The 21,990-nt window shown below is 50.6% G+C and overlaps 2 protein-coding genes across 6 annotated transcripts; both read right to left on the bottom strand.

The window, feature by feature from the left end:
- Positions 1-3,069: 3,069 nt before the first annotated feature.
- On the bottom strand, positions 3,070-9,718 carry HEXIM2 (HEXIM P-TEFb complex subunit 2). Of its 5 annotated transcripts, none has more exons than XM_047757892.1 (3): positions 9,596-9,718; positions 7,785-7,897; positions 3,070-4,064 (listed from the first exon to the last, which is right to left on the bottom strand). In XM_047757892.1, the coding sequence occupies exon 3, from the start codon at positions 3,984-3,986 to the stop codon at positions 3,270-3,272; it is 717 nt and encodes a 238-aa protein (XP_047613848.1). In that variant the 5' UTR covers positions 3,987-4,064; positions 7,785-7,897; positions 9,596-9,718; the 3' UTR covers positions 3,070-3,269. The 5 variants fall into 5 exon arrangements, with proteins under 5 accessions (XP_047613848.1, XP_047613846.1, XP_047613844.1 ...); XM_047757890.1 differs by having other exon boundaries at positions 7,785-7,894; positions 9,596-9,694; XM_047757888.1 differs by lacking the exon at positions 9,596-9,718 and adding an exon at positions 8,641-9,138 and having other exon boundaries at positions 7,785-7,894.
- Positions 9,719-18,069: 8,351 nt separating this feature from the next.
- On the bottom strand, positions 18,070-20,145 carry HEXIM1 (HEXIM P-TEFb complex subunit 1). Its single transcript, XM_047757982.1, has one exon. It carries the CDS (start codon positions 19,497-19,499, stop codon positions 18,453-18,455), a length of 1,047 nt encoding a protein of 348 aa, XP_047613938.1. The 5' UTR covers positions 19,500-20,145; the 3' UTR covers positions 18,070-18,452.
- Between the last annotated feature and the right edge of the window lie 1,845 nt (positions 20,146-21,990).

A 21,990-nucleotide genomic window follows, 5' to 3' on the forward strand; every position in this document is an offset into this window, starting at 1 on the left:
CCCTCGGGCTTTAGACTGGAAGCTCCTGGGGGTGGGGGCAGGGATCTCATCTTCTTAGCTGTTTTTAATTTTCAGAGCAGAGCGTCATCAGGGTAGATAATTCCTTTAGAAACCCTGGCACCAATGGAATGAAATCAAACATGTTAAGTAGCAGGAAGATTACCCGCCGCCCACACCCACATGGGGGAAGTGAGGATGGCACTGGGCTGAGTGTCAATGCCCCCTCCAGGCAGCAGGGGGGCTGCTCAGGGCCACGGTCACCCCTCGCAGACCCCGGGGCCCCAGAGGGGAGCACCCACCGGGGATCTAAGAAGGGCGAAGGGATTAGCTGAGCACGGTGGGCTCCTTTGTCAGACCCAGGAAGGAGAATGGGGGCTGCTACAGGAAGTAGGGGGGTGCGGAGCTCCCTCCGGAATCTATCCCCCCACTTCCCTCCCCTCGGCTTGCACAGCTCCTGCACATGCTCAGTGTGCCCTCGCATTGGGTTGGCTGGGGGAGGGCACTGATGGGCACCCCCACTTAAAGGGCCAGTGCCATCCCTGCCTGCGTCCCCCGGGGGCCATGGGACCTGGCCACCCTCTTCGCTCACACTGAACCACGTCACCTCAGACTGCCTTCACACTTGCTGGCAGGCCCCTTCTGCCCCCTCAGCGGCTCTGTCCACCCCACCACCTCGAATTCCTTGACCTCATTGCAGGCAGGGGCGGTCTGCGGCACACAGGGGTGTCCACCCGGGGTGAGAAGAAAGGAGGACCCCAGACCGGGGTACGCAGGGGTGGTGGGAAGCTCCCTGCCGTCCCTCCTGCGAACACCTGCCTCTCTGGGGCTCGGGAAGTGGGGCACAGAGCATTCTCTGAGGAAAGGCCTGGGGAGGAAAGGGGGGTGTGTCCGCTGGGAGCTTCCTCACTGAGGCGGGGGGGGGGGGGGGGGGGGGGGGGGGGGGGTCGGTCGGTCGGAGGGAAGCCCAGGCCCTGGCCCAGCAGGCAGCCCGGGAAGGAAGAGCAGGGACCCAACGGAACGCGTGTCTGGCCCTGGAGCTAAGCTGGCTCTCACCAGTGCTGGGCCCAGACACCCCAGCTCTAGCCTAGGTCCGGGGCCCTGAGGTCAGGGACCCAGATGGGGAGGACGGGTGACACTGACTCTACTTCACTGATCTCTCCTGACACTCGCAGCTCACACTCCTCTTTTCTTCTTGGCCCAACCTGGGCCTCCCCAGTGTTGGGAAAATCAACCCACCTCTGTTGGCCCTGACCCAGAGCCCTTTGGGGGGGTGTGTGTGTGTGTATGTGTGTGTGTGTGTGCTGGGGGTGGAGAGGACCAGAGCCCTTTGGTTAGTGTGTGTGTGTGTGTGTGTGTGTGTGTGTGTGTGTGTGTGTGTGTTTGTCTCCCGGATCCTGGGCTTCTGGACCAAGATCGGCCAAACTCACCTGTCCCCTCCCCCGTGTGCTGCTCCAGCCTGCTCGGGCCCAAGCTGCCTCCTGGACACACCCCTAGCACGCCCTCAACACAGCGCCCACACCCCTCCCCGCCCCCCACTCCAGCAGCCCTCTGGAACCTTCTCTCCCCTCCTAGTTACTTTATGCGCACACAGGCTTTGGGTAAACAACCTTGTCCTGGCCGACCCCTCCCCTCCCCTCCCCTCCCCTCCCCTCAGGCTCCAGGCTGAGGAATGCAGCAGCTGGAGGCTGCCCGTGCCCTGCCCGGGGGAGTGGGCGGGCCCTCCGGGTCCCTGGCTAGCACCACACAGGGGACTCGCCAGCCTTCCTGGAATCTAGAAAGCGGCTTCCTCTCTGAGCCTTGGGTTTTCCATCTGCAAAGTGGGGCAGTCACTCCTCTAGCCCTTCCTGACAGAGCTGTCTGGGATCAAAAGTGAGGAAGCTAAAACTCTCAGCTGGGCTTGTGGGAGGAGACCCCCAATGCTGGGAAACTTTGCTTTCTTAAGACCCTTCGCTTCCTAGAATCTGTTCTGGCCTTGCTTCGTTGTAGAAGATGCTGGTGAGGCCTGGGTGTGGCAGGGCAGAAAGGACAGTCGTCCTGGCAACACACGGGGTTTGTCAACATTTCCATCCCAGCAGCTCCCAGGCCTGAGCCCTTCTCTCGCCCAATGCGGCCTGTCACGATGAGCTTTCCTGGAATGGAGGTTACACTGGGCCGGCCAGGCCTCTGCCCCTCCCTGCGCTTGGTGGCAGAGCCATCGCAGGCTCACGGGGTGAGTTGACTAACTTCCCCTCCACCACCGCAGCCTGACACTCCACAGCCACAAGGTGTCTGGGCAAGGGTGGGTCTGAGGATGAAGAGCTCGCTTCAGAGCCCAGTACTGCTGATTGTCTGGCACCTGCATAACCGGGTTGACTCAGCTCTCTATTAGGCAGACAGGTGAGGGGCTCGCCTCGGAGGGAAGTAGCCACACAGGTGATCAGGCTAAAAGGAGCAGGATGCACGGATGCATGACAGGCGCCGGGAAGGCCCACCACCAGCTCTGCTGACTGATTCGCTGCTCAACCTCCCTTGGGCTTAGGTTCCATCAGGAGCAAACTTCCCTTCAGCGCTCACTTGTAAATGCCCTTCCAGAAGGTCAGGGACAAAGGTGACCACAAACCTCCTGCCCAACCCCCAGCCAGGATATGTGGGACATGGGGGGCTGTCAAGGACAAGGAGACACAAGGCACCCAGACCTTGTCTAGTCCAGCCCTCTCAACTGTGCGCGGATAAGCAAAATACAGGGAGCCTGGGAACAAACCCTGAAGAAACCCTGGGGCTTGAGCCCAGCCCTCTCTCCTCCAGGGGGGCGCTCCGAGCGCCTCACAGCAATCTGGCATCTTAAGTCAGCCTCTGGTTGAACCTGGCTCCTGCCTGAGCCCCCTGCCTCCCCCTCTTTAAAACCTTCAGAGCAGTCTGACTGCTCCCAGACACACAGAATAGACTTCCGTCATCCTGGAGACCGCGAGAGGCCCCCAATGCAGAGGTCGGCTCTCCTCCCAGGCTCCGGGCAGCGCTGGGCCTCTCCGGGATGAACGTGCTCCGACTCTCAGAGCCGCCCTTGTGACATCATCCCTAGCCACTCTCACGTAATCTCACCAGAATCATTTAATTTGTGAAAAATAAGATGACATCAAAGAACTGTGGCCATAACAAGGTGGAAGCCTGAACCTACATCAGCCTGTTCTCGGAGGGCACAGGGTGCTGAGACCTGCCTCCCTGAGACCCAGCTGGCCTGAGTGGGCATGAAATGGGTCTTCTCCTTGGATCGGCCTGGCGGGGGAGCACCCCTAGGTGCCCGGCTCCCCACCCCGGCGGCTGCCCTCTCGGTTCCACATCTCATTCTCCTGCCGAAGCCGCTGGTTCTCCGTCCGGAGCCTCTCTACTTCGGCGGCCAGCTCCTCCACCTGGCGCCAGGGCTGCCGGCTGGTGCACCCCTGCAGCTGCTGCAGCCTCCTCGTCTCCTCCTCCGCCTGTGACAGCCGCCTCTCCAGATCCAGGTAGTCGCGCACCAGCTCCTGCTTGCTGCGGCCCTGCAGGCTCTCGGTGTGATAGCGCTCGTAGGCCTCGGAGAAGTCCCTCTGCTGGAACTCCCCGTGAGCCCGGCCCTGCCCGTCACTGTCCCCTGCCTCGCTCTCCCCGCTGGAGCCTGGGTGGGAGGCCCCCTGGGGCACATCCAGGTTGGGCTCCTCAGGGTCTCGGTCGTTCATCAGGAACTGGGTGGTGTTGTAGGGTGCCACAGGCTGGCCCTTGGCGAACATCTCCTCTCGGACCCGGGAGGCCCTCTGGCTCTGCCTCTCATCCCGCTGTTGCTTCTCAGCCCAGCTCAGCTCCAGGTAGGGCCGCCAGTGCCGCTTGCGCCTTGAAGGCCGCCGGCGGTGCTTCTTCCGGGCCAGTACGGCCTCCACTGAGCAGCCCCCTGGGCTCTGAGAGCCGGGACCCCTACCGTTCCAGCCCAGGCCACCTCCAGCCACAGGAGGATCTTCCTCCTCTGAGTGGCTCTCCATCTGAGGTGTCAGGGGGAGGGAACCTCCAGGGTCATGAGGCTCAGGGGATGTTTTGGGGCTCCCAGGAGCACCAGAGATCTAAAGAGAGACGACACGGCAGGACAGGTCACAGAGAGCCTATCCCTAGTGGTGGAACCCTTCCCTCTCCACCCAGCCTGAAGCCAACCTTCCCATACTCAGCCCATCTGGTCCCTCTCTAGCCCCTTCTGCAATCATCTGTCTGTTTATAGACTTACCTGTCTACCATCTGTCCCCTGACCCTCCCCAAGCAAACTCACGGTAAGAGCTGGAATTTTTTTCTCTTTTTTTCTAGGACTGCACCTGTGGCATATGGAAGTTCCCAGGCTAGGGGTCCAACTGGAGCTGCAGCTGCCCACCTACACCACAGCCACAGCAATGCCACATCCAAGCCACATCTGAGACCTACACCGCAGACTTTGGCAGTGCGGAATTCTTAACCCACTGAGCGAGGCCAGGGATCTAACCTGCATCCTTGTGGATGCTAATCAGGTTTTTAATCTGCTAAGCCACAATGGGAATTCCCAAGAGCCAGAATTTTGCCTGTGTATTTCACTCTGCAATTTCTTTCTTTTTCTTTTCTTTCTTTCTTTCTTTCTTTCTTTTTTTTTTTTAATGGCCACACCTGCAGTATATGGAAGTTCCCAGGCTAGGGGTGGAATCGGAGCTACAGCTACTGGGCTATGCCATAGCCACAGCAAGGCCAGATCTGAGCTGTGTCTGTGACCTACACCACAGCTCACAGCAACACTGGATCCTTTAACCCACTTGAGCAAGGTCAGGGATCGAACCTGTGTCCTCAAAGATACCAGTTGGGTTCATACCTCTGAGCCACGACAGAACTCCTCACTCTGTAATTTCAATGCCTAGAACAGTACCTGACACAGTAGACATTCAATAAATACTCTTTGAAACAGGATGAAAAGTGGCTCCTGTTATATTTGTTCGATCAGAAGCCCAAACAGCCCTTGCTCTTCCCTCTTCCTAGAAAGCTTGCCTTTCAGACAAAGCTGGCTTCCTGGCAAGTGACCTGTACATCCCCACAGAGCCCCCCATTCAGAAAGGCCCCACACTTTACTTAAAGCTCTGCTGTCACTGCCTGGAACTTCTTAATAATTTCTGAATAAAGAGCCCTTTGCACCGAGCCCCTAAAATTATGTCGCTAATCCTGCTGCCAGCTATTGGCAGTACTGATTCTCTAGAGATTAGTTCAATGTCAGCTCTTCAGAGAGGCCCTCCCTAACCACCCTATCTAAAGTAGCCCCAAGAGTTCCCCTCGTGGCTCACTTGGTTAACGAACCCAACTAGTGTCCATGGGGATATGGGTTCGATCCCTGGCCTCACTCAGTGGGTTGAGGATCTGGCGTTGCCGTGAGCTGTGGCGTGGGTCACAGGCACGGCTTGGATCTGGTGTTACTATGACTGTGGTGTAGGCCAGCAGCTATAGCCCCAATTTGACCCCCAGCTTGGGAACCTCCATATGCCATGGGTGCAGCCTTAAAAAGCCAAATAATAATAATAATAATAATTTTTTTTAAAAAAGTAGCCCCCTGCTCCCCTTCCCAGTGACTCCCTGTCATCCGAGGGTTAATGTCCCACTTAGCATTTAGCGCATGACCATCTACCATCTGTCTTCCTCCTAGAAGAATGTGTCCTGTTCTATTCAGTTCTCTATGCGCGGCCAAGGTAAGTGTTCAATAAATACATGTTAAATGACATAAAGCCCAGAAGAAAGGGGGGGGGGAATCCAAAAGATAGGAGACTCTCTTTTCTGTCATTCTAGAGGGCAGACGGAGTGTATTTATTCTAAGCAGAAGTTGGTATCACTCTTCTACATGAGGCGCAGGAAAGCACTAGGGAGAGAAAGGGCCAATCTCCAGTCTGTAGCCCAGAGAATTCTAGAACTTATCTAAGAAGTGGAAAGGATTCTGTCAAGAGAGCTGTGTTCAGGGCATCTGTTTATCTCTGTCGTGGGGAGGGTGGGAGTACTGAGGGTGGGGGAGGAGAATGAATTGCTTGGCGTTTGCGGTTTGGGGAATTCTAATTATAACCACTATCATTGGCACATTGTTTTAGAATGTACAACACAGTTCAGAGACATCCAAGCCAGGGTCTATACACGTGTAGGGTGTGTCCTAGGGGATGTATTCAGCCCTGTAAGAGCCGGAGGCATGTTACATGCATTTTGGAGACCCAAAATTCTCCATAGTTGGGGATGGGGTACCTTGGAATGTGTGCCTGTATGTGTGTGTGTGTTGTTTGTTGTGTTGTATTGTGGGTGTGTTGTCTGTTGAATTGTATTGTGTGCGTGTGCGTGTGTTGTTTGTTGTTTGTTACTTCATCTGCAGGGAGAATATCAATCAAGAGTGACAAGCCTGGGCGTTCCCATCGTGGCACAGCAGAAATGAATCCGACTAGGAACCATGAGGTTTTGGGTTTGATCCCTGGCCTCCCTCAGTGGATTAAGGATCTGGTGTTGCCGTGAACTACGGTGTAGGTCACAGACACGGCTCGGATCTGATGTGGCTGTCGCTGTGGTATAGGCCAGCAGCTGTAGCTCAGATTGGACCCTCAGCCTGGGAACTTCTGTATGCTACAGGAGCAGCCCTAAAAAGCAAAAAAAAAAAAAAAAAAAGAGTGCCGGGTCTGTCTCCACCAGTGGCGGAGGGCTCATTTCGTGTGTGGACAATCATCCATGTGTTTCTGGCCCTCAGCAAATATCCCCCAACCCCAAGCCAGTCCTGCCCTTCTGCCCCACATGCTGCCTCCCTCCTGGCTTGGCCCTCTACCACCATTCACCACTATTGCAGATAAGCTGTGTGATCTGGGTGAGTCATTTGCCCTCTCTGAACCTTCAGGCCCTGACATGCCATGAACTCCAAATTAAATAAATCCAGAAAATACTGGAAGCAGCTAGGTAGGGTGGGTCAGAGGACTAGAGTTCCCTCCTTACCTATATGGAGCTGTGGATGAGGGGAGAAGAATGGGTGAGGTGGGGGCAGTGAGGGAGAGCATGGGCTGAGAGGGTCTGGGCTCCCAGTGCCAGACCAGAAGGTGATGTTCTCTGAAGGCCTGAAACATCCTGTCTCTCCCTGCTCTCCTGGGTGATTTCTTATCCTCTAACCCCTGTCCTAAATTATGAACCAATGGTTCTTCTCCCGGCTTCAGACTTGGTTCTTAGTCTAGACAAAATGCAAGGCAAGCTTAAACTCTGGGTCTTCTGCTTTCTGGCTGCATGATTCTAGAAAACGTATTTCAACTCTCAGAACATTAGCTTCTTTGAAGGGGAAATAGCTGATTCCTACCTGGGAGGGCTACGAGGAGTTCATGAGATAGCGCAGATTTAGCATCTGGCATATTGTTCAGCTCGATGCATGGACTCACTTAAAAATACTTGTTTTCAGGAGTTCCTATCGTGGCGCAGTGGTTAACGAATCTAAGAACCATGAGGTTGCAGGTTCGATCCCTGGCCTTGCTCAGTGGGTTAAGGATCCGGCGTTGCCGTGAGCTATGGTGTAGGTGGCAGACGTCACTCGGATCTGGCATGGCTGTGGCTGTGGCGTAGGCTGGCGGCTACAGCTCCGATTAGACCCCTAGCCGGGGAACCTCCATATACCTGCAGGAGCAGCCCTAGAAAATGTAAAAAGACAAAAATAAATAAATAAATAAATAAATATACTTGTTTTCCAAATCCACAACACATCTGAGACAAGAAGGCAGGACCCCGGTTGGCAGGATCCCTGTTCAGGGCACTCAGGTGGTTGGGAGCGTGGGGCTTACCTTGGCCTCCTCCAGGGCTGCTGGTGACTCTGTATTACCGTTGGGCTGGTTTGGAGTAGCCACCTTCTTCTGTTCCAAATCTTTCAGCAGATGCCTTTAACTAGTGACACCTGCTTTAAATAACAGAAACCTAAGTCTGAAGGAGAATTTTCAGGAAGACTCTGGCTGCCCAGCAAATTTTTTCCCAAGGCAGCAGCAGCCATCTTGTAGCACCAGACCTGGACAGCCTCATTTTCAAATAAAGGGCCCAAAGAAGGCTGCCTCCATCCTGGTGTTCACACCTCCAGCCAGCAAGGGGCCAAATGGGGATGAAGGGGCCATGTTCTCAGTCCTGTTCCTCAGGCCCCAAGCCAGGGGTTACGTCTCTACCCTTCTCCTAAAAGTCACCGAGGCCCAGGCTGGCAGCTAGGAAGCCAGGCCTAAGCTTTGTTCTTACAGCAACCAAAGAGGGGGAAGCATTACCTGAGGAGGTGAACAGACAGCAAGGACCTGCAGGGACTGGGAGTGGAGGGGGTCTGTGGCTCTGACAAGCCTTAGGAGGAGTCCTTTCCCCACAGCCTCCAGAGGCCCCAATCTTGACTGCAGCCCCCACCTCCTCCTCCCGCTGGGCTCCAGAAGCCAATGCCCCAAGAAACATTGCTGAGGCCTGGGCCCAGCCTGGGGCTGAGGCCTTTTCATCTTCAGGGCCGGGCCTGCCTCCCTCTTTCCTCTCAGGATGGGAAACAGAAAAAAAAGGGGGGAAAGAGAAGTCTAAGCACTACAGGCAGCTGGGAGGGAAGCCCAACTGGGATAAGGATGGATTCCCTGGAAGAGGGGAAATGATCCGGGAAGGAGATTTTGCAAAGGCGGAACTGACCTATTTGCTGTCAGGGGCTATGCACACGACTATATCTGTGTGTCTTTCTTTGCGACCGCCTGTCTGTGCTATTCCCAACGCCTGAGCCCTACCTCTTGCTGCAGTTGCTGCAGCTCTGATCAAGCCGCTCAGGCACCGAGGTTGGAGGGAGGGCCCCCTAGCCATCCCAGCCTGGCACAACGGTGCCTGCTGGGGACTGTAGTTCTTCTAGCTGGCGAAGACCGAGCAAGACCCTGTCACGTCAACAAGCTCACAGAAAACTCCAAAACCCATCTATCCTTGCGCGAGCGGCGGCCCGCGCTCGCTGATGCCTCTTTTTGATTGGTCCGCTCGCCTGCCAATATACCCTCTTTCGTCAACGATTAGCCCTGCGGAAGCACAACCAGACCCGCCTTCCCGCGCTCAATTAAAGAGTTCATTGATGGCGTTAATCTTTACAGAGTAGAAAATAGATCCGGCTAAGAGGGGAGGGACTTGGCCGCGGAGGGATCCTCGGCCCTAGAGGAAGGCGACGAGAAGGATCGGTGGCCGCCGCCGCCATTTTGGGCTGGGAGGAGGCAGCGGAGGGACTCCCTGCGCAGTGAGAGCACCCCATGGGGGGTGGTCCGGGCGCGGGGAGAGGCCGGGCCGAGTGGGCTGCCCGAAGTGGCGGCGCAGGGAGACGGCGGGGAGTGGGACCGGGGGCCGGGGAGGGTGAAGGTTGGAGTCTCCCCGGCCGGGCCCGGTCCTCAAACCGTCCTGGCAGCCCCGCAGCCTCGCCTCTCACAGAGGGCGGGGTTCTTGACTAATTACCGCGTACGTCCCGAGACCCCAGCTGGGGAGAGGCCAGGTGAAATGACTCCCTTCTGCTCTTTCCACGGGGGCGCAGATCCTGAGGCCGAGTTCCGCCAAGTTCTTTCCCCACCCCCACGCGGCCTAGGTATGGCGGCGAGGCCGGGTGTAGCAGGACCCTCACCTCCACCGGCAAGGTCGGGGCGACGCCAGATTCCAAAGACTGGCGCTTCGGGGGCGGGTGGAGGTCGCAGCTCCGGCCGCGCGTCCCTCTGGCGTGGCAGTCAGCCGGAGGCTCAGAGGGCGGATAGCCAGGTGCACCCACCATCTCTCTCCGCGCCCCCCATCGCCCCCCACCCCCTGTACACCGAGGCCATCCCGCGGCCAGGGCTGTGAAAAGGAACAGCCTTCTTCCTACTGTAGCAACCACTAATTCTCCCTGGGCCCACCTAGGTAGGGGCACGTGGGAATCTCTGCGCGCTCTTGCCCTCGAGTTTGCTCCTTGTCCAGCCCTGATTCTTGGAACGACCTGATCTCGCACGTCACCAGCCACTTGGGGAAACCCCACAAATGGGCTGTTGCACTTTTCTTGAAAGTTTACACCAAAGGGGGTTGGGGTTTTGCCCTTTGCAGAGTTGGGACACAAAGTAACTTGGAGTCGCCTGGATTCTGGGAACAAAAGTGGAGTGGCCCGTTTCAGATGCTTCAGGAACATCTGTTTGCATTTTGAAATCTGAGCCATAATTTTTACCGAAACTTTTGGAGAAATGGCTGCCCTCCTAGAGGAAAAAACGAACTAATTTCAGTGTAGTCTTTATAACATTACAAATTCTTTCCAGTTTAAAGAACTTTTCCCCCACAACTGAAACAAAATGGGGGAGTATTTCACTACTGGTGCATTGTTACTAGGGAACCTCAATTTTGAAATTCCAAGTAATTGTAAGTCACTTCTGTGGATCCCAGATGGCTACCAAAATAGAAATTGCAGTTTTGAGCTACTTCATATATGGCGTTCGGCGGGTAGAGGAAACCTGCTTTGAAAAAAAATAAACACTGAACCTTATATTACAGCTGTAGCAGCTTTTTAAGGATTAAAGTTTGATGTGAAATTCTTTTCTTGAATTGCGATTAAGGCATCTTGTTTCCAGCTCGAAATCTAAATTCAGAGAGATTATTGCTTAGGGGTAGCTTAAGATTGCTAAAAGGTCAGTTAAAGTTATGCCTAGGTTGGAGCTCCCTTGTGGCACAGCTGGTTGAGGATCAGGCATTGTCACTGCGGCGGCTTTAGTTGCTGACGTGGTGTGGTTTCCATCCCTGGCCCAGGGAACTTGCACATGCTATAGGTGCAGCCAGGAAAAAATATATATGTATATGTCTAGGTAGAGTCAGAAGTAGGAGAGTTGAGAGCAGTGAGCTTTATCTTTGAGGGTATCTTGTGATGAATCTCATTGCCAATTACAGATGGTCAAATCTTTCAGAACTGAAGCCTGTTTCCCCTATAGTAATTTTTTTTAGGTTGTAGGAGTGACAGTTCCATAGCTTTACCTATTTTCTTGCCCTGCCCGCCACCCCATGATGTTCTCAGAAGAAGTCTTAGAACTGGTTTGCAAAAATACAGTAATACGATCACCGTTGACTCAGGTTCTTAATCTAAAATTTGAACCATTTATCCTAAATGAAGCTTCAGTACACTTGACTCATGCTGTAGGTTGACTCGTGCTTATGTCATGTTCACTTTACACTGTTCTTAAGAGAATCAAGAGAAGATGCGAGTTAGGAAAAGCCGATACTAACTTAACTTGGTAGGAGTTAAACAGTCATAGCTGAAAGGGGCTCTAAAGATTATCTTTGTGGTTATTTGGCCCAGAATTTAATGGTGGAGCATCAAAGACTCTTGCAATTCACCCCCCATTGTGAAGTTATCTACTTAAACCTTTGGATGCTGCTAAGTGGAGAATACTGTACCAGGTGTAGAAATTTGTTACTCATTTATGAAGATGAAAGCTTATCATCTTTAAGGTTGACCCATAAGCTTTTCCATTCCTTGATAAGAAAAGTTGGGAATAAAACTAGTTTACTAATGGTCCCTTGGTTATCTACTGAGCAAAACACAGGAGTGGAAGTTAGGAACTCAAAGGTTCTATTTCTGTGTGTTGCTACCACAGACTTGGTTGGCTTGGCTAGAGGCCAAATCCTGAAGATGAGGCCAAACTGGTCGTTTTGTTGCTGAGTCTGTTCTTCTAATGTTCAACCAGACCTTCAGCTTCCTCCTCAGCTCTCCTCTTTCAGATGAGTTGGTTTGTGACTTATGACAAATTCTACAAACCCTATATGCCTCAGTTTCCTAATTTGAAAATGGTATCAATGCAAGCCTCTCTCATAAATACCTTGAGTAGCTATTCTTCAGTGGCTGTGTAAACATTTACTTGCTATAACCTTGTTGTTTGAGAACTTTAGAACTTCTGCTTCAAAGGTTATGTGGAGCATTTGGGAGGCCTGCCTTACCAAAGTGTGGCCGTGGTTGCCATGGGCCATTCAAATAGGCTTAACGAGGGTTAGTCTCTCAGGGTACCAGGCAGTTACTGCAAGTCCTGGGCGTTTTACATTTGCCTAATGGCTAGCTCCTGGGACTCGGACCTGTGTGTGAGCAGGATTCATTCACAGATAGGAGTGCTTCTTTGTAGCAGTCCTCTCAGAATGAAGATGCTTGCTTCTGAACAATTTGATTTCCGCAGTTAGTTTTTTGCTATGTATTTAGCCCTTGCTGTCATCTTCTCTGACTTTGGTTTGTTTGTTTTTTTTCCTCCCCCCCCCATTTTTTTTTGGCCATTCCTGTGGCATATGGAAGTTCCCTGGCCAGGGATTGACCCTGTGTCACAGCAGTGACCCAAGCCACTGCAATGATAGCACCAGATCCTTAACTGGCTGTGCCACAGGAGAACTCCTGACTTTTCTCAAATTTTTAAGTTCAGGTCTTTGCTGTTTACATCTTTAGGGAGTTCCCATAGTGGCACAGCAGAAACATATCCAACTTTTAACCATGAAGTTGCAAGTTCGATCTCTGGCCTTGCTCAGTGGGTTAAGAATCTGGTGTTGCCATGTGCCATGGTGTAGGTTGCAGACACAGCTCAGGTCCTGCGTTGCTGTAGCTGTGGTGTGGGCCATCAGCTGTAACTCCAATTTGACCCCTAGCCCAGGGAACCTCCATATGCTGCAGGTGCAGATCTAAAAGAGCAAAATAAATAAATAAATACAATTTAAAAAAAATAAAATACACTTTTAGGAGTTCCCATCATGGCTCAGTGGTAATGTACCCAACAAGTATCCATGAGGATGCAAGTTTGATCCCTGGTCCTGCTCAGTGGGTTAAGGAGCTGGTGTTGCTGTGAGCTATGTAAGTCCCAGACATGCCTCAGATCCCACATTGCTGAGGCTGTGGTATAGGCTGGCAGCTGGTAGCTCTGATTGGACCCCTAGCCTGGGAACCTCCATATGCCGCGCGTGTGCAGCCCTAAAAAAAGCAAAAAAGAAAGAAAAGAAAAGGAAAGAAAGACAGGAAGATAGAACTAACCTCTTAGACATTCCCTTCCATCTTCTGGTTTGGTCTGCCTTTACCTGAAAGTTGTTCTGGAGTTATCCAGCTGTGCAGAATTATGTGCTTAAACCAGACTTCAGAACTTCAGATTTACCTCCTCCTCTGACGCTCTGGAGACTAGGACAAGTTTTACTGAGTAGCTTACAAGAGCAGTGATGCTAATCATTTTCTCACATTCTTGTGCGTGGAACACTAAAGCTCCCACAGTTTCCTTTAGGAATATCCTTTTTGCTTACCACAGAACCAAGGCTTTTTAACACTTCACACAGTCAGTGAATGTGTCAAATAGAATATGACTTCAGATGAGAGTTAATAATACCTTCTGAATTTTTGCTCTTTTCAAAAAATTTTAAGCCAAATGCAACTGCTCTTGGTGCTGTATTGAGGGAAAGAATCACGCTATTTCAGAAGACTTACCAACAGTTTCCAGTAGCAGCTCAACATTTGAAAGACTTTTGTTAGTGTGCAAAGGTTTATTAGTGAACTACTAGGATTATTCCTGCTAGTACCCGTGTTATATCATTGTAATTGAACTGCCTCTAAGTAAAGCCCAAGAAAAACTTTGTTCAGGAGGTTTTGTGAGAGCTGCATTATTGATCTGTCTAAAACCAGCCTTTGTTTTTTTCCAACAAAAATGAAATGAAGTTGTAGGTTTTCCAGCAAAGACAACTGGCAGAAATTGGCCAAATATTGAATCTTTGTCTCCTAGACCATATATTTTGTCTTACGTACAGAGTGTGACTATTACCCTTTGGTCAGCAGATCTCGTTGTATTCAGGGCCTGAATTTGACATTTTCTTTTAAAAATTACTAGCAACAATCATTTACACTTTACATAAGAAAGAATAGTAAAGCGAAATTTTATTCCAATAATCTTGCTTGACAAATGCAAAAAATAATTTTAAAAAACCCCACAAACTCAAATGTACTTAGGTACAAGTACAGTACTATTTAACTCTAGCCAGCTTTCCCGTCACACTGTTGTGAATATTTGTTTCCAACTGTTGGTATAAGTGGCCAGGGGAACACCTGTAGTACATTACCTAATGTTTGACTAAACATTGATTTTTCTGAAGGTAGACTCTTCAGTTGTGGGGTGGTTGTTTTGGTTTGTTTTTTTAATTTCTGTAGGTTCCATCTTTGGTTTCTCTCACTTTTGAAGTCACTAGGATAAAGTATATTTATTTACATTTCCCCAAGCAAAGGATTATTATTTTACCCTGGGTAAAGTGAAAATTAAAATACCGGTCAAATGGGCAACTGCTCTGGTCTTAAAAAGAACCAATAATAATACCAAGGTACCTTACTTTTGTATAGCCCATTTTCATGCTGTCTCACTTAATCCTTATAGCAGTCATGTAAAGTAGGCACGGCCCCATTCTGCTGATGAAGAATGAGGGTTAGAGAGTTTAAGAGATGTGTCCAGGGTTGCACTGCTAGTATATGTCAGAGGCACAACTAGGAGCCTGGTTCTTTGACTTCTGGTCTGGCCTAATTTTATAATGTTTCCTCTCTTTTCTTTTTTTCTTTTTTGGCCACCCTTTGTCTTATGATGTTCCCCAGGCCAGGGATCAGATCTGAGCCACAGTTGCAACCTACACTGCCGCTATGGCAATGCCAGATCCTTTAACCCACTGTGCTGGGCAGGGTATCAAACCTGCATCCTGGTGCTGCAGAGATGCCACTAATCCCCTGGCACCACAGCGGGAACTCAGTCCCTCTATTGAGAGATATCAAGGAGTTCCCCTTGTGGCACAGTGGAGATGAATCTGACTAGTGTCCACAAGGACATGGGTTTGATCTCTAGCCTCACTTGGGGGATCCGTCGTTCCCGTGGCTATGGTGTAGGCCAGACCCCTAGGCTGAGAACCTCCATATGGCACAGGCGTGGCCCTGGAAAGCCGAAAAAAGGAGATACCAAGTGTATTTTTCAGAACAAAACCAATCTGGAACTCCTTGGCTTTGTTCTCCCAAATTGGAATTTAATGGGCTCCATCTTCTGAGGGCCACATTAGGTTATAGGCTAGCCCACAAAAAGTTTTCCTTACTCAAAGGAAGATTAAGCAGTCCAGCTGGCTGTCTCCAAAGTTTGGGAAGTGCTTTGTTCTGGCAGGATACCCAGGCCCCAGTATAAGAAAGGGAACAAACTGGAGTTCCCGTTGTGGCTCAACAAAAATGAATCTGGACTCTGACTAGTATCCTGGAGGATACAGTTTCCATCCCGGGCCTGCCTCAGTGGGTTAAGGATCCGGTGTTGCCATGAGCCGTGGAGTAGACTGCAGACAGGGCTCGGATCTGTTGTCATGGCTGTGGCATAGGCTGGTGGCTACAGCTCTGATTTGACCCCTAGCCTGGGAACCTGCATATGCTGTGAGTGAGGGCCTAAAAAGACCAAAAAACAAAACAAACAAAAAAACGGAAATTGCTAATGTGTAAGCAATCTTTGGCTTACACAGGTCTCTAACCTTTTGAGCAGCTCATTTTAAGTGTTTGGCAGAAAAGACTTTCGTGAAAGGCTAGAATGGACTTGAGGATCATTTGTCATCACAAACCCCTGTTAGTATAGGTAATTCAGTCTCTTCTCTGCCCTGAGAGCAGTAAGCTAGTCAAGTGTTTCAATGCAGAAAGTGTTGATGGTAAACAAAAATCAGGAGTTCCCATGGTGGCGCAGAGATTAACGAATCTGACTAGGAACCATGAGGTTGCAGGTTCGATCCCTGGCCTTGCTCAGTGGGTTAAGGACCCGGCGTTGCCATGAGCTGTGGTGTAGGTCACAGACGTGGCTTGGATCTGGCGTTGCTGTGGCTGTGGCGTAGGCCGGCGGCAACAGCTCCGATTAGACCCCTGGCCTGGGAACTTCCATATGCCGTGGGAGCGGCCCTAAAAAAAAAAGACAAAAAGACATAAACAAAAATCACACAAACCTCATCTTTCTAAGAACATAAATGCAATATAGTAAAATGCTGGTGCCCTTGAAAGGAAAGTTCAGATAGAAAGTTGCATATCTGAAGGTAAATCAAAGTAATTTATGAAAGTTACTTAAAATTAAATATTTGTATATTTGTTAAGACTGGATTGAATTTGTCTCCTAAAACTTACACTTTTTTTTTGATAAGTGATGATAAATGCACTTAAGAGTCTTCCCAAGACTAATAGTCATGGAAACAAGATCATTATACTTGAATCCATCTTATTAAGAAGAGGTTCTAAAATCAGAGGTGATCAGTGCTGCATCCTATTTAGTGCAGTCAAATGAGGCTTCTGGGGTGTACTGTAAAGCCAGAGGGCAGTGTTGCTGCTTTTCCAAGCAGCTGTTTCTGGGACTGCTGCATGACGTCATGGCAGAAGGAAAATTAAAAACACGAACACTCTTTCAAAATAGATGTTTAATGTAATTTTTAGGCCAAGAGGAAAAGCTGATCATATATTGTCTCCAGTGGACGATCTGCCAGAATAGGGCCAGCTCTGTCCAGCTTTGAAGGCCCTGAGTCAGTCTTAACTGCCGTAATCCCCCTTGATTCATTGATTTGTTTATACTTCTTAGGCATCATAAGGTGCATTTCTCCCTTGAAGTTCCCACCATCTCCACTATTTCATTTTGCTGCAAAAGCAAGCTTCCCTGTGAGAGTTTTTTTCCCTTTCCTTGCAGGGTCTCTTACCTTCAAGTTTGGCAATTTCATGATTCTCTTGAACCCTCTTCCCAGAAAAATGTACATATAATACAAGTCTACATATAATTTCATGGGGTTCATGGACCCCCAAGGCCCCCCCTGTGGTTTCTAAGGCCTCAAGTGAAGGAACCCATATGCTAGTGATTTGAGCAGTGCAGCTGCCCTTAGGGAAATTCTGACACAGGGCTGGTAAAGATGGGCTGGGTTAACCATGGTGACAGGAGAGAACAATCTTAAAATGTCTTACTATTTTGATTTGGGGACAGAAATTAATTCCCAGGGCCTCTCTGAATTTTCAAGAGCAGAACTACTCAAGGACTAAGCAGTTATCAGCACAGTTTAGGAGACTGAGAATAATGGCTACACAGAGACTGTGCAGGGTTCCCACTTGGACCCCAAAGACTTAACTCCTTAACCAGAAACTTTATATTTGATTTGCAGTGAGGGGACATTGCTAATTTTAGTTTAAATCTCATGGAAAGGTAGACAACTGGGTTTAAGTCTTTGGAATGCTTCAAATGGCCACTTCCTTTATAAATCTAATATCCCTTACCTCTGAATATTTTATTTTTGCCTTTTTAGGGCCTCACCAGTGGCATATGGAGGTTTCCAGGCTAGGGGTCAAATCGGAGCTGTAGCTGCCAGCCTACACCAGAGCCACAGCAACATGGGATCTGAGCCGTGTCTGCGACCTACACCACAGCTCATGGCAACGCTGGATCCTTAACCCACTGAGCGAGGCCAGGGGTAGAACCCACATCCTCATGGATACTAGTCAGATTTGTTTCCACTGAGCCAGGACAGGAACTCCCCTACCTCTGAATATTTTAAAATAAAGAGCTTCCCCACAAGCTTATCCAACCATTGTTCCCACTAAGAAAGCAAGAGGTTTACCAAGAGCCTCTTCCAGGCATCGGAGAACTCCTTCCAGCCTTACTGGGAGGAAGGAGGGATTACTAAAAACCTATTTGTAGGAATGAAATGAGGCTGCCCATGGTCTAAGCTAACTGCCAAATTGGGTTTACATGTTTGTTAACAGACTTTTGACTGGCTATTGAGAAGCAGAATTAAATTTTAAGCTGTTTATAGTTACTTTCTACTCCTCAAACACCCAACATTGGTTTATTTCCTCCAGCATCAAGAAAGAAAACCAAGGCACTAGAAAGCAAGCACACTTACATATTGAAGATAATTAAATCTTTATATTTTGCTGAAACTATATATTGTAGCACTAAAACTCACTCAAGGGGAAAAAAATCTGGCAAATTGAAGATCCTCCCATTAAAAAGTTTTTTTTTTTAATGGGCAAATAATTCCTTTATCCCCCCCAAGATGCAATCATATATACCAGTACTATTCTTTAGTAGCTCTAGAAATAACACCAAAACTATGTTACATTTACAAATATTAAATTTATTATAACTAGAATGGATTTAATGGTTCTCAGATTTGGCCACCTTATAGCTCCATTTAAGGAGGGGGTTTTTAACAGAAAAATGCATAACTTGGTCAAATTACTTACACATTAAAAAAGGAAAAAACTTCTAAAAAGGAAAACAAGAAAAGCAACCCTTCAGTTTCACATAATTAAAGAAGAGGATAAAGCACACAAGCTACATCATAGCTAAATTTACCAAACCAACCAAAGCCAGGGGGGATTTCTTTTCTGATTATGTGTCATAAAAAGGTCCACTGTCTTATATACACATGTATATAATGTTACATTCCATCACTGTAAAAAGTCCCCGTTGCTCCCTCCCCCCAAAAGTTTCAGCCTAGTCTCCAAACTTGGACAGCGGTGCTCGCTCCTGCTGCCTGTGCAGTTCGTTCTCCGTCAGCAGCTGGAGGTTCTCGGCGCGCAGGCGGTCCAGCTCCAGCTCCAGCTCCCGCACACGCGCGTCGTCGCCGCCGCCCAGCCGCTTGCTTTCCAGCCGCAGCCGGTTGTTCTCGTCCTCCATGCGCGAGAGGCACTTCTCCAGCTCCAAGTACTCTCTGATGAGCTCCTGCTTGCTCATGTTCTGCAGGCTTTCCGCGTGGTACCGCTCGTAGGTCTCCGAGAAGTCCCGCTGCAGAAACTCGCTGCCGTCTCCTCCCATTCCGTCGCTGCCCCCATCCTCCTCGCCTGCTTCTTCCATAAAGTCCTCATCGCTGGTGTCGTCGGATTTGGCAGCAGCCCGTTTGGGATAGAGGCCGGTTTTAAGATCCGGCTCCTCTTGGTCGTGATCATCCATGAGGAACTGCGTGGTGTTATAGGGAGCGACCGGCTGGCCCTTGGCGAACATCTCGGCTCGAATCCTCGAAGCTCGAAGGCTCTCTTTCTCGTCGAACTTTTTCTTTTCTTCCCAGGTTAGCGTGTAGTACGGTTTCCAAAGTCGCTTCTTCTTGGAGGGGCGTCTCCTATGTTTTTTCTTGCCCAATTGTCTCTGCTGCTGTCCCCACGCCTCCTCGCCCCCTGCAGCAGAAGCCCCCAATTTGTTGGCCTCGGGCCTCTGTTCCCCTCCCGCCGTCGGCGGAGGAGCTCCGCCAGCGGACAAGTCGTCCCCATTCTGGCCCTTCTCACCCGCTTCAGGGCAGCTGGATTCTGGGCTGACCTGGGTTTGCAAGGGAGGCAGCTGAGGCTCCTGGCTCCCTTCCCCCTCCTGTCCCGGACGGCCACCCGACTGGGGGGACGCTCTCGATTGCCACCTACTGTCCTCCTCGGGCACTCGCTCCTCCGCGCCTGGGGGGCGATCGGGGTTCCGCTCTTCATGTACAGCAGCGGCACCTGTACAGTTGCTAGTTTGAGGCTGGTGCTGATACTCTGACAAGAGTGGCTCATCCATGGCTAATAGAATCCTCTTCTCGAAGTTTGAAGAATTTTGGCTGTTAAGTCCTTAAAGAAAAAAGAGGTTTTTCTTTTCTTTTCAAAAATGTCCAACACAGTCCTCTTCGGTCTGTAATTCCTGCAGTGATGCCTTTAGCCAGTCCTTCTGTCAGCAAACTCCAACTGCAACTTGGGGAGTTCAAGTCAGTAAAGGGTTAAGCGCTCACAGCGCGGCCAGCTAGCGGGTCCAAGGGGGTGCAGCAGCAAAACAGTACGTAATGTGCAGAGGGGGTGGGCCTCAAGCCTCCCCGCAGAGCGCCCCGCTATCGAGGAGTTGGTGGGCAACGAGATGTTAAATCCAACTGGTTAAACCCAGCCCCGAAAGGGTTAAAACTACCCGATGACGCTGACTCCGAGGGGCTGGATCCACAAAGGGTTAAATCCCCTGCCGCAGAGCCCACAAGGGGTTAAAGTCCCAGAGCCACCTCCTCCCACTTCCACGGGTGTCGCTCCAACCCGGGCTCCCAGTTCCCTAGGCCCGGCCGGAGCCTCAACCGAGGACAGACAAACTCATCTCCCCTTTGGCTCGATGCTCTGCTCAGCTCAGTTCTCCTCCGCCTCCTCCTCTTTTTCCTCCCGCCCTCCTCCCCCTTCCGACAGCTCCTCTTCCGCCTCCTCCCCCGACTTCCCCTCCCAACCTGCCTCTCCACCTGCCAACTTCCAACTGCTGCCTCCCAGCCCGCTGCGCCCCTTTTATATAGAAGCCGGGCTGCCCCGCCTATGCGCATGCGTAACGGAGTCACCATCGCTGGAAGCTGGGAGTCGTAGTTCCCATCTTTCAGGCCCGCCATCCTCGCGCGCCGTGCGACGTAGCCAATCCCAGGACGCGTAGGGGGCGTCTTCCAGGCCGTCTCCTTCCATCGCTTATCGCTCGCTAGAGAAACGTGGGTCACCATTGGCCAAGAGGCCCACGTCTCGCTGAGGAAGGAAGGCCAATCGCAGAGAAGATGGGGCGGGTTCTGGACCATACCATTCTGCTTCGGGAATACGAGAAGATTCCATGGCTATGAGGGCCCACACAGAATATTTTTATGAAAAGGTGCGTCTTAAAGGCTTTTTTCGTATTCTGTCCTCAGCGGAAAGGTTCTGAAGGTCATAAACATGTATTAACTAAAGTAGGAATGGTTTACTCCTAAAAAATAGTCCCTAAAGTGCAAAAGAGGGTTAAATTCTATAAAGAGAGATATTGGCCCAAGGCTAGTAAGTCTTAGATTCCTAAGATTACAAGAATGGCTTCAGAGTGTGTAGCTAGTGACTGGGATTGACATTTGCGGAAGGATATTGTGAACACAATTTGTGTTTTTAAAAAAAGCGCATGAAGAGGTAAACAAATGAAGAATAAAAAGTGCCGCCTTAAAGGGACAGTGTGACCGCAATCTCGGACTAGGCCTCGGAAGATGAGAAGGCAGGTTCGAGTCCTGGGTGACGTCCACCTTCGGACTGGCCTTGGGGTTCTTGGCCGAAAGTGGCGGAGTCCCAGCCCCAGCGTGGTTTTTTCAGGACTGCCGCCGCCCCAGGAGCCAGTGCAAAATGGTGGGCCGTGACCGAGTCTCTAGTCTGAGCGGGGGAAACGCTGGGTGTGCGTGCTGGCCGGCCGGGGCGGGAAGGCCTTGCCCCTGCCCCCTCCCCCCTTCCCCCGTCCCCGGGCCTCAGGTTCTTTGGAAGAAAATGGCCTCCTGAGGCCTTCTTGGTCTCTTCACTTGGGAACCGACCAGGAAATGCCCAGATAGAAGAGTGCAGGGCGGCTGATGAGCTGCTTTCTTGGGGGGAGGGGTTTGAAATTAATAAAGAGTTGAAATAATCAATCCTGGCTACGCAGAGAGAGAGAGCAAAAGAGCCACCAAGGCTCTTCCTCAGTGGGTGCTAGGCAACACCCTGAGGGAAGCAGAGCCAGAGGCTCCCCCAGGAGGAAGCCGTGCCCAGAAATGGGGGCAGGGGGATTCTGGCCCAGAACTATGGGCAGATTCATGGGGGTGGGAGGGACATATTCTCCTTGGGAAAGTTCTCCAGATTCCAAGCTCCCGCCCAAAAGATAGGGCCCAGAAGTAGCCCAAACTCTGTTCAAATCACTTAAGCCTCTCTGTAATCTCAGTTGGCCATACACTCAGTGACCCATTCCTACTATTTCTTACTAACAGCCTTGTCTTACATTCCAGCTGCTTTCCACTGCACAACGTTCTTTTACACACAGAACCATTTGCCCCACCACAGTGGGTTAGGCAGAGTAGGGATTATTGTCTCTATTTTAGAGATAAGAAACCTCTTTAATGCTCAGAAATTAAGTGATCTGTCCAGGGTCACATGACAACTAAATGGCAGTTTAGGCCAGAGCAAAGGTCTTTGTGACCCCGTACCATTTTTCTTTGTCACTGACACAAAACTCTTTTTTCGTACGAACTCTGGATTTAGTTCTTTTTTTTCTTTTGCACCTACAGCATATGGAAGTTCCC

Source organism: Phacochoerus africanus, chromosome 14 (assembly GCF_016906955.1).
Source record: "Phacochoerus africanus isolate WHEZ1 chromosome 14, ROS_Pafr_v1, whole genome shotgun sequence".
Classification (NCBI taxonomy): Eukaryota; Metazoa; Chordata; class Mammalia; order Artiodactyla; family Suidae; genus Phacochoerus; species Phacochoerus africanus.